The sequence below is a fragment of the Empidonax traillii genome, unplaced genomic scaffold, assembly GCF_003031625.1.
Source record: "Empidonax traillii isolate 1590-97213 ecotype Southwest subspecies unplaced genomic scaffold, ASM303162v1 scaffold6:size4315531, whole genome shotgun sequence".
NCBI classification, from domain to species: domain Eukaryota; kingdom Metazoa; phylum Chordata; class Aves; order Passeriformes; family Tyrannidae; genus Empidonax; species Empidonax traillii.
This window is the reverse complement of record NW_020955199.1, coordinates 999,783-1,012,314: the sequence shown is the minus strand read 5'-3', so window position 1 is coordinate 1,012,314 and position 12,532 is coordinate 999,783. Positions and strand designations below refer to the sequence as shown.

General features: G+C 35.5%; 1 protein-coding gene across 2 annotated transcripts in view; it reads left to right on the top strand.

Annotated features, from left to right (window-relative positions):
- The window catches only part of FRMD3 (FERM domain containing 3), a 131,195-nt gene that overhangs the window by 48,495 nt on the left and 70,168 nt on the right, over positions 1 to 12,532 (top strand). The window contains exon 2 of one of the 2 annotated variants that reach the window (XM_027880242.1): positions 11,934 to 12,038. In XM_027880242.1, the coding sequence (XP_027736043.1) occupies positions 11,934 to 12,038 (105 nt within the window). Of the gene's footprint in view, positions 1 to 11,933; positions 12,039 to 12,532 lie in introns of those variants that run through there. The other variant, XM_027880252.1, reaches the window with a different exon arrangement.

Sequence of the window (12,532 nt, the reverse complement as noted above, 5' to 3'; positions counted from 1 at the left end):
CTGGGTCAGGCAGAAAGAGAAATCCAAGAAGCCACCTTATGCTGTAAGACAAGGTATCTTTTCTTTGGTGGTGTCATCTCCTTATTTATGTAACTTCTCCAGTTTTCAAAAAGAGGTTCATTATAAAACAACTGTATCCTGAGGTTTTGCAGTCAGTTTTGGCAGAGCAGGTATGAAGCTGTCAGATCTTTGCTTGTTAGAATCTGCATGTGAGTCTAGCCCTGACTCTAGCTTTTTCTTAAGAGACTTTTTAGGTTTTTTTTTGATGTAAGCCTGTAGTGTCCATAGAAGACCTGGGTGAGAAGAATGTAGCTTTAGTTTTGTTCTAAATTACAAGAAGTTAAGCACAGATTTTTCAACAGTCAGAGGAGCAAAAGAAACTTTACTTAATTTTTTTTAATTTTGAAATAATATTCAAAGCTGTTCACTTCTTTGTCAAGTTGGTTAGTTTTCCTTTTGATGTTTGCTATGGCTCTACTTCTATTCTAAATGTTACAGGAATATAAAAAGAGACCCTTGTGATGCAACTGGTGACCTAGGAACTAGCTGTACTATATATTTATGAAAGTTACTGGATGTTATAATTTTTTGTCAGGTCTCCCCCCATCTCCTTAACCACCTGTGTGAGAACAGGATTTTATTTCCAAAAATTTGTTTTGATGCTTAAATATCTCTTATCAAGGCACAGTTTTTCCTTTTTTTTTTCTTTTTTTTTTCCTTTTCTATTTTCAGTGTTAAAATTTGACTTTTCTGAAGAAATTTACTTCTGAGAACTATGCTCAATTACATACAGAATGTAGTTTCCACTGTATGGCTTTCTTATCCACCACTACACATAGTAAAATGAATACTGGTGGTGCTATTCAACATGTTACCCTCTTTTTATCTTGTTTTAGTGAGTTTTGTGTTCAGTTGTAATAGGCAATGTGGACAGCTGAGGGAAACTGGTCAATGTGGATAAACATCCTCCGCATCATATCCAGTAAACTGACTTTTCAATGCTTTCCTCAAATGCCAGCCACTGTGGAACATATCTGAAAACTCCTAATGTTTAAACATACATTAGGAAATCTTTTTTTTTACTTCTTTTTAAATCAGTTTTGACAGAGAGATAAAATTTTATAATTACCAAAGATAGCAAATTGTGTTCTGAATAGACATATATCATGCTTATGTAAGGTCAGAATCTGCACTGGGAAAAGCGAGTTGTGATTTGGTATGTAATTCAAGGTTTACTTCAAAATTTGTAATTCAAACTTTGCTTTCCAGTTACTACGTGTAAAGAAATATTTGCAGATTCCTAGGATTTATTTGGGGAATGGGGATCTCAAAAGAGATACAAGAATAACTATTGCTAAGAAGAAAAAAGTGTGGTGAGTTCCCAACTTAGTCAAAAAGGATGTGTTTTAATAGTTTGTCAATATGTCCTATGACTGAAAGATATAAAAAAATGGACCAGTTATTGAAACAGTAAAAGGTCAGCTTGCCTTTGATCTCTGCTGAGTTCATGGGAACAGGAAGTCTTGGCACAGGACAGAAAGATGAAAATGAATCTGACACAGTAAGGGAAAAAAAATGGAGTTTAGTAATGGTGAAACAATTATGGAGTCTGTAAAATGTATTGCTTTATTATCTTCATTTACAGCTGTGGTTAATGGAACAAGTCTGTAGAGCCATCCATTTGGATTTTTTAAAATATGTAGTGTATGTTGTGGTGATATTTAAAAAAAAATTAGAAAAGACTTGTTGGTTTAGTTGTTTTAGTTTTGGATTCTTATAATTTATTCTTAAAAGAGTGGAAAAAAAAGACTTATTACAGTTGTAATTTTGTGAGGTGAGGATTACAAATGCAAGGTTTGCTCTGGCTATGCTATCAAATGGAGGTCTTATTTTAGGTGGTGCTAATGAGGCAGTTCACATGTCCTTCAAGGACTGAACAACCTCCAGAAGGAGAGAAGGAAAGAAAAAAATCAATCCAGCTTTCCCTACTACTACAAAAAAGTTGTGAACTGGGAATTTTTATTTGGCAAAGAGGCAGAGACAGAGAATGAGTTCCTTCTCTGATGCCAATAGCTGGCTTTTATTAAATATCATTGCGGTGTGTTGGTGTAGGCGCTATGTCCAAGGAATGCTGGAGGACTTCTTTCTCCAGTGTTTTCAATCTACCACAGATTTGCTTTTCTGAAGATTGGATGTCTAATCTCAAAAATGTAGTGATGTTTGTTTTCCTTCAAAACAAGCATTTAACAACTGGGATTATTAAAAGCAAGGGGAAAAGTACTGATGAAAGAATCTTTTCTGTGTAATTATTTCTGGCAGGAAAATATATTTAACCATGTATGTCTATAAAGCACTAGCTGAGCAGTTTTGAAATAATATCTCATGGCAAAATTATTCTTTAATTTGCTGAAAGAGAGTAAAGGAATAAAACACTTTGCTGGATGAGAAATAACCCAACATGATCCTTGAAGTCACAAAACTTCTTCAGTTAAGGCACATGGGAAAAGTGAGTGACTGTGCTCCAAGATTGGTAATGACAAAAGAATTTACTCAGAAAGGAGTTACTTATCTCGTGCAAGTGAGCAAGGTGAGTTATGGGAAGAAATGCGTTATGAATTCTAAGTCAGTAAAAGGTGGGAGACCTTTTTGTGCATCATCATCCTCTTGCAATCCATACCAACCTTTTTGAAGACCCGCAGTAGGTATTATGACACTTAGGTATTATGAGGCACTAATGATACAATTATATGGTATGTCTATCAGACAGTTCAAATGCATAGCATGGTGAAGATTCCTCCGTTAGCCAAAAGTTTTCATCTAGGCCCTTACCACATCAGATCAGCATATGAGTTACACTTTCAGCTGGTTCACTGTGAGCTGTTGACTTCATCACCATGACTTGAGGCTCTTGTCTACCAGGAGACATCTCTGATTTGCAGCACGTGTTGAGATTTGGTGTGCTTCAGAGATGATATTGCCAGACCACTGACTACACAACTGCTTAGTGATTCTGGGATAATCCACATAATGATGGATCAAATTTCAGTAGTATCTAGTTATATATTCTGTTCATTATGTAAGATCTTAACCTTGCAAATCACTCTAATAGCCTTTCAAAGGGGTATTAATTCAGCAGTTAGGAAATATCTCCCTCTAAGTATAATGTTCCATGATCTTCCTTTTCTTCCTCCTTTCCTCTCATCCAGTGCATGTACATCCCATGTACATTTGCAGGCACTCATGCCGTATTTCCTCATTGAAAGAAAGGAACACAAGGGAATAACTCCAGGCGGGTAGGGGCGGTGGTGAAGAAGGGTAGCTGAGGTGCTAGTGTCAGTGCAGTATCACCAGTATCAGAGGTGATACCCTACCCTACTTACAGCTTCTTTCAATTTGCCCTTCTCTCCTGTGGTCATATTTTCCCACTTCATGTGGAAACAAGGGTGTGGTTGTTCCTGAATGAGCCTTACCATGGCTGGGGTTCAACACTTTCAGCTGAGCCCTGAAATGTACTCGCGAAGGGGCATTCTTGCAATGACTGCCGTTGCTTGTTATTTTTGTGAGCAGCTTAACTAAGCTGTGTCACACCATGCTGATTCTCTCTTCTGCCTGTGCTCAGGCGGTTGTCTTGCCTACAAGTATTTTTGGTTGCTCTTCTTTTTTAAAGTACTCTTTTTGTAAAATAAAGGCACACTGTTAAAAAAGGCATACTTAGAGATTTGTACTTGAATATATAGTAATTTTTCTGGGTTTGCTGAACCCACTGAGAAGGTTCACAATTGCATGGGGCCAAGTATTGCATGGAGGGGATTGTTGACCATTATCTGTACTAAGGGACATTAAGTAATTTTGTCAAAATCCTGATTTGGCTTTTAGGTTGCTTTGTAGCTGGGGGCTGAGAAGTCATCCTTGAAATCTCTCATCCACTTTCCTAGATGTGGTATGATGTCAAGGATGCAAGGGAGAAAGTAGAGTTAGCTTTGCAGAACAATGATCGGTATTGAATAAAGTGATATATTTGTTGACAGAAAGACTCAAATCCTTTTAAGAAATCAATAGTGCCTCAGATGGCATAAAAAATGCTGTGCTAATGGAAGCTCTTACCAGAAGTGAGCAGTTAATGCTACAAGCCTTCTGTGAGGCTGCCACTTCAGAGACACAGAACCTGAATGGCTAAGTATTGCCCATGTGCAGAGGGACAGAAAATGATGATGAGCCCTGTAAATGAATCTCACATTTGTGGTTTCTTCAGTGCTTGCCTGCCAGACTGGTGGAGACTTTTGAGAACTGCAGTATGTGAACTATAAATATTTATTTTGATCCTTTACAATTTACTCACAGGTCAGAGTAATTGCAGAACAGCACTGAGGTCAAGAACTGTTTGTGTAAAAACTGTTACCTGTCTTCACTCCTGCTGCCTGGGTTTTGCTGCATAGTAGAATAAAATTTTCATTTTCCATAGTATTTTGCCTTTAGAATAGTATCCATTCTGTGAGACTGGTTTTTTTTCTGTGGTGTACTTATCTCTTTTACCCCTTCATCTTTAATTATTGAATCACTATCCTCATACAATAACCTCTAATTCAAGAGAGGGTAAAAATACGCTCTTTTATGGACAAATCTGCCCATCTGTTGCAAGAAAATAGTGCAAAACTAAAGAAAAGTAAATTACCTCAAATGATCCTCTTCATTTCCCAACTGAGTTATCACATTAGAGGAATTTGACAAGCATGTTTCTAACCTCATTGGAGCAGTTATTTCTGAGTAAATTTTCAATGCTGTGTACATTTAGCCATGCAGTATCATTAAAGATTGACAGGGTTTCTACAGCTGCATTCACACATACAGCCTTGAAATTGCTCACCCCTTATTTTCTTCCCAGCATGGACATTCTTATTTTTTCTTTCCTTTCTCTTTTATTTTTGAGATGCACTTATATATATGTTGCCCGAACAAAAGAGTAGACAGAGGCTCATTTGTGGCTTCTTTTTCCCTTAAGTTTAATTCTTTTTATTAATATATAACAAATGGGGCTTAACTGATAAATAGGGGCTTAGAAATTTTAGTTTAAAGACTGATATATTTGTAAAAATTATATTCTTCAATACCCATTCCAGATTACCAAAAACTAGAGCCCATTTTTGTGGGGAAAGGTTATCATTACTGGCTGCTAAATTTACTATGAAATAAAACAGGCAGTAATTCTAATGCTTTCTTTCATGTGTTCACATACTTTTATACATAACAAAAAGTACTAAGGGGCAAATTTAAAAATCCATCCTTCCCTACAATGTTGATATAAATCATGACAAGTAATACCTATATAGCTATTAACTAGTTTATAGCATGAAATATATGCTTTGCAAGAGGTAATTAATACATAATAATGTGTGGATGAGGACTATTACAATTAAGTAAATGCCAGCTAGCTTATTGCAATGTCATGTTTTGTGCTTTTCATTAAAAATCATCATCACTGGTTTTTTCCCCTTTAATTCAGATCTGTAGAAATAGAATTGATTCCTCATTGTAAACAAAAGAAAAAGATCTGAGATAAACACTTTGTTTCTAAAATAAAATCTGCCAGTTCCAATTTGTGGATTTTCTTTTCCAACAAAAGTTTGTTACCATTTTTATTTTGTAACTTTAAAAACAAACAAAAAAAATAAAGTAAACCCAGCTTTTCTTACAATTAAGAAAACTTTTCAGGTAAATTTTCAAACACTTTAAAATAGGTTGCTGATTATGAGAGGAATCCCTTTTAAAAAGTGATAACATTTTAGTTGAAGAATGAAACATGCATATTGCTCTTTATATTTCGAAGGCATTATGCAATATCTAGCTCTTGTGAAACTTCTTCAGGTATTCCTGTTGCTGTTTCCAAAGATGGAACAAAATGGCAAAGAACTTGTCTGTATATCTGTTTTGTGAGTATTTGCTGTAATTTGTAGTTTCAGTGAATGCATAAATCCATAGAGCATAAGAAATTTGCACATTGTGTTGAAGGTTGTCAGGGTTAGGGATGGCCCAGTGTTGCCAGCTTGGAGCTAAGCCTATTCCACCTCGCTGCTTTTGGTTGTTGCAGAATGAGGATTCTGTTCTTGATGTTGCTATTCAAGCAGAACTTAGAAATTCATCTAGAAGATATAGTGAAATTCAGGCATTGCTTTCCTTCTCTTTACCCTCAGCCCTGCTCCCTATTTAGCTCCGAAGGATTGATGTTAAATGAGTCCCACTTTCATGGTACATCCCCACTCCAAAAGTGATGCTTGGTGAACTTTTTTGCTGTGCCACTGGAAACAAATGCAAATGTGATGACAGCTGTCTCAAAACTGACATGAGCAGAGAGTTGCTCCCAGATGACCTTTTATTGCTATACTTCTGTGCATGAGAGCTGACCCCCATACTGAGCTATAGAATAATTGTCAATGAAATGGAAGATGTGTTCCTATTGGGATTCAAGTTATTTCTCCCATGAAAAGCCTAGAAGAAATATGATCTCATCACTGGAAGAGGATATCCAAAGAGAATTCAGAAATATGAGATGTGGCAGTCAAAGACACAGTTTATCTCTGCTGTTTTTTTATAATTTTTGTTAAGTATCTTCAACAGAACTATTTATTTCAGTTTCCAGTGGGTCAAGATGCTTTTTGAATTGCTTTTTTTAGCCCTAGACGCACTTGTCCATTTTTCTGACTTTGTTGGTTTTAATTCTATGGCGTTATTATGGTTGTTCTTGAATACATGTATTTAATTCTTTTACATCCACAGGACTTCAAAATATGTTAATCACTAAAGAAAACAGGAATAAAAAAATCAGACACTATGATTGCCTTGCCTGAGAGCCTGACTTTCTGTTTATTTAGACAGAAATGCTGGATTAACTGTGGTTTTAAATTTTTTTTATATATATGTGGTATTATTTTTTATTTTTTAATTTTTTTTTGAGTGGCTTTACACTCAAGTAAGCACTTAAATATGTGACCAGCTTTACACAGAGGGTCACTGTTGGGAACTGTTCGCACAAGTAAAGACACTTATGGGATGAGTATTGAAATCCCCAGTACAAATAAATACTGTGTTTATGACTCTGCACTGCTTCTTAGTAATGTCAGTGGCTTCCTGACAGAGATAAGCACAGCTGGCAGGACTTCAGTGGTTAGATAACAGAGCAGTAGCGTTGTGTTTAATCTGCTTGTGACTCTTGCTCTTCCTTGTGACGACATTAAGATAAATAGACACAACTCCACAGTGAAGCAAATGCAAATAAGAAAGACATTTCACTGAATGTAAGTTCTGAAACTGTTATAAATGATTTTCCTCTCACTTTCAGGTTTGTGAAGCAGTCACAAATGTTTTGTGGTCTCATTTTACATCACTGGAGAATGGCTAAACTGACAGAACATGATACACTCTCCCTTTTTTTTTTTTTTTTTTTAAGTTACATAAAGAAGTTAGGAATAAAAATAAGAAATCAGCAAGCATGAGATGGGGATAATGTTAGACTTTAACTGCTCAACAGTGACAAAGGTCGCTTGGATTAGTTTCTCTATAGCAGAGAAATTACCAAGGAATTGGGTTACTCAGTCATAAATTTGCAGAGTTGAAGAAATGAAAGCTGTAATAAGAGTGTCTGGTAGGTAAAATGAAGCATTTATGCAGTGTCTTACTCAGTTTCCAGAGCAAAGGAAGAAACTCAGGTTTTCCTGTGAGTCCATCAATAGAAGACTCTGTATAAGCATGTTTTCATGTCTTGTTGGAGTGGAGAATGTCCCTTGTTCTTCTTAATTCTTTTACAGCAGCTTCTGCTAGTTTAGTTTGATGTGTATATGCTTCAATAGAAAACTTTTGATCCAGCTTAAAAAGCAGAGTTTAACAGTTATTTCCAAGCTGACCTTCTGTGTTCAGGGATTTTGTCATTTACATGGCATTATATCCCTTGCATGTGTGTTGGGGTTTGTTGTGGGATTTTAGTGGTATTAAGGTCAGATATTCAAATGCAGCCTTAGGAAAAACATGCTCATCTCGTCTGTGCCACTTTATCTAAACAAATCAGGGAGTAATTCCTGAAATTATTTATAGGAATCTACAAAAGCCTATTTTTCTGTTGAGTGTGTGAAATGTCCACATTATAGGACTTTGTTTAAAGCTGTTGTATAGATTACAAAAATCAGAAGGAAAATATATCTCAATTGAGATAGATATATTTGAATTAATGGACTTAATTGGTGGCTTGTTTAACACGGCATTCTTTCATTGAAAATATTGTACTGACTACAATCCAGGACATTTTCTATCTCTTGCTCACATACTTTTGTGACTCTTGTTTCTGCCTGTATACATTCTTCTGTATTGGAGAGTAGTTGTGACTTCTGCATGAGCTGTGGTGAAATTATCAAAGGTTCAAGCAGTGAAAATTTTAGAAGTATGACTTCATTTTTGCTCTTAGATTCCTGTTGTTTGTGGCTGACATGTTTCAGTAGTGTTTGAAAATAATGGCACTTTTTTAATGATATAATTTTTCCATATTCTGAAAAACATCCAAAAATGTGGTATTAAAAGTATTTCTCTGAATTGCTGCAGAGTATTTTTTTGATATAGAAAGGTTTGGGGATTGTGTTTGTTTGTTTGTTTGTTTTTTAAGGATTGCTTAATTGGAAAGCTACATGGCAACTGTCTGAAATTTCAGGCAATGTTTTATATTCATTATTCTGTGACCTAAATCCATTCCTCTGCTCTCTTGTGGATGACTGTCAGTTTCTAATTTAATTTATCCATAATCTTTCACAATTGAGAATAAACTTTGAATTTAATATATTCTTTTGTAGTATGGTAATATGTAGTAATATGTAATAAGAATACAGGAGGAGAAAGATCATCAGATTCTAAGGCTCAAGAGAATTTGGAGCATTGTTAGAGAACTGTAGAAAATGTTTATGTATGCTGTATGCAGAAAACAAAATCAGCAGCCATTGCCCATCCTTCTTGTCAAACAATGTATTATGAACTTGGACTTGACATGCTGTGTTCCAAGTATTTTCCTCCGTGGATCAATTAAGATCTGAGCTTTTTCAAATTTCAGGTATTTAAAAAGCATTGAGAGTGGAATGTTTGCAACAGTATTTCTTATGAAAACACTAATTACATTATGTATTTGCCAATTTAGCAGCTTTTATACATCTTGAATATTTTTTACTATCTGGTAGTGAAATGATGTGTATACTAACCAAGGGTGAGATTATTAACTAGTCTCTCTTATTTATCTATGGCAGCCTTAAAGATTCCTGGAGCATGAATTTAGCTTGGAGGCTTTTTTTCATTTGCTCTTTTTTGTTTGGTTTATTTCCATCGTCTATCTTCCAAGTAAGAAAACTAGGGCATCAATTCCTTTTAGAAAGGGAACATTGTTACTGAATTGAAAATACTATACTTGCCATAGTCTTCTATCAGTTTCTTCAGGAACTCAAAGAACTTATTTAATGAAACAAAGGCTTTTAAAATGAACAGATTAGAGTGCAAACCTGTAGAAATAAGAAGATTGTATTGCTGACTGTTCTTCCACTAACATCCTCTAATGTCACTTGAAAATACAATTAGTCTGGTTTCTTCATTTACAATGTTTTAAAACCTGGATTTGTTTCATGTGCAGTTGTCAGTAAAATCTGGTTTCATGTTTGATTGTACCTTAGTCAATAGCTGTTATTTCCCTGTTCTATTTAGTTTGCAATAGATTAATCTTAAAAGTATGTACAACTTAAATGTCATATGTGTGTTCATAATTTTTTCTTCTGTCTCTGTAATGAAATGTCACTCTGCAATTTTGTCTTAATATTTTGATGATCTCTCATAGTCACAAAACTTTACAGACATTTATAGGCTTTTCAGTTAGAAAACAGTTCATTGAGATGTGACTGTGTAAATGTAGACCTTTTTTGTCAGCCACAGAGAGTGACAGTTTTCTTTTTTCACTTTTCAGTCTTTGGTAAGACTTTGCCTTCTGAGGAAAGTTTTCTCTATGTTGTCACTAGGCTGTTCAATGCTTGTAAGTGGGTACATTACCAAATAAATGCCAGTGTATCTGTTAACCACTCTTAATGGCAAACAAATTAATTTTTAAATTTCTCAAGGCTGAAAGGAGACAGTTACAGAAGCAGACCTTTGCAGCTATGTAACATGGAAAAAGGTAGCAGTGCACGGTGCCAAGGATGAGGTTGCATGAGCATGCACAGAATGGACAGGTTGGGTTAATATCCTTTGACAATGTCTATTTAAAAATAGGCAAATAAATTATAGAAATACTATGGTGCAAACAAGGCAAGAGAAATTCAGGCAAGAAGCAGTGTATGGAAGAGTACAGGACCTAGTGAGGGCTAAACATATAGGAGATAGAAGGTGGAAAAAGATAGGATTAGTGGAAGTAGATGGCTTAACCATTAGGAATTGAAGCTGAGGCCTCCACATGTAGGATAAAAAAATCTGTAGAGAAACTAGTAATTCTATTGTGTCTGGAAGTGGATTCAAGAGGAGAGAAGGTCCTTATGGCAGGGAATGAGATGCCCACGGAAGTCTTGGCACACTGGAAGGGCAGTGCAGCTCTTTGTCAATGGCTTAACTGTCGGTGCTTTTTATTAGTTATCTCTTTGTTTAGTGGTGGAAATAAAAAGACAAGCAATGCTGTCCCTGTCAGAATTCCTTATTAATTGTGAAGATAAGAAAACAAAGCATTAGTTCACTTATTGTGTTATCTTCAAACTCCTCAGTCTTGAAGCACATCTCATTTTTTCTGTGGCAAGCAGTAAGTCTCACCAGAGAGTGGTGGACCTGAGGCCATTGCTTTCCCTGGCCTTTAGAGTGTCATGGGCAGGTGATGGAGCTGGTTTTGCCTCAACTGCTTCTACATGAAATGATGATGATAACAATATCCAGTTTTGTAAAGTACCTTGAGAAATACAAAAGCTACCTCTTCTGTTTTGCTTGCCATCCTGTTTATGGATTAAATTGTCTGTTTTTAAAGAAAGGCTAATTAAGTAATATTTTTTTATGTAACATGATTGCATGCCCTGTGTAGTTTCTATTCACCAGACATTAAAGACCTAAGTTCAAATTGTTTGATCTCAGCTAAGGATAGAACTCATTACCTGGTCCACAGCAAAGGTATCTCACACAAAAGTGTGAGACCAGGGTAGACATATAGAGGAAAAAAAAATGCAGAGACCTGATGCTACTGCATGGTAAAGCACCTTTGTCTGCTTGCAATGGGCTGTTTCAGGCAAAAATGTTTAGCCCTTTGACTCAAATCAGAATTCAGAAAAAAAACCAACATCAGCACACATCAGCTGATAAGAAGAAATGTGAAAATTCCTATAGGATCTCCATATTAGGCAGTAGATAAAGGAGAAATGAAACACAGTATTGACATTAAAGAAAGCAGAAATAAATAATGAAAAACATCTCTTTCAGTCATTTGGACATTTTTTTCTTGTCCTAACTGAGAATTAAGGATCAGGTCTGTCTTTCTGTGGGCACCATATAAAGGTCCAGTAAGGTACTCACTATCAAAACTGCGTAGAAACTTGGGGCATAAAAAATCCCACACACTGTTTTGAAATTTTATATGTAAATGAGTATCTGTCAGAGCATCAGCTGGAAATATGGTTACTAGTAATATATTAAGTATTATAAATTTGTGGTTATTAGAGCAGCATGGGTTTTTCCTGAGGTAGGAGTAGTAAAGATATTTTCTTAACCAATCAATTTGTGAATATGCAGAGTGTATTGATAATGAATTTATAGAAGATAAATGCTTCAATCCTTGTCCTCATCTGAATAACAACAAATTTCCTGTGCCATTTGCCTTGACACTTTGATTAGACTTTGTAGACAGCAAGTTCAAAAAACTCAACATAATGTATCGATTATTTCTCTTTTTACAGAGGGAAACCAAAGGTCAGTTTCTTATAGATCACATCTGCAACTATTACAGCTTGCTGGAAAAAGACTATTTTGGCATTCGATATGTTGACCCTGAGAAGCAGAGGGTATGTATATGATCTCCGACTACATTTGCTTTAAGTAATGCTAAATTGATTTTTTTTCAATAAACATGTAAATTTTGACATAAAGTTATGTATCTCTAAGGATTTATAGTCTGGTCATAATCTGAAGATGTTCCTAAAGTGTCATTATTAATTTAATTTTTTCCTCAGTTAATCTATTTAGTTTCAGGTAAATTGATACATTCTGATTTGCGTAGTTCTCCTGGGCACTTGAGCTAGAAATGATCTACAAGCATGAATCAGAGTTTACGCAGAGTAGCCCTAGGCTCTGGCAGTGCAGTGGAATTTGGGATTTTTAGTTTTCTATAGAGTATGCTGGCAAACTCTATAGATATGTAGGCAAAAATCCTATTAAGTTTAACAACTAAAAATAGAAATTGTGTTCCACATCACAGGCTGTAGGGACTTATAATCTGTAATACACAAAACAGACATGATTTGTCAAGTTGTGTGGGATTTGTCAGGTTGGTTCTCCT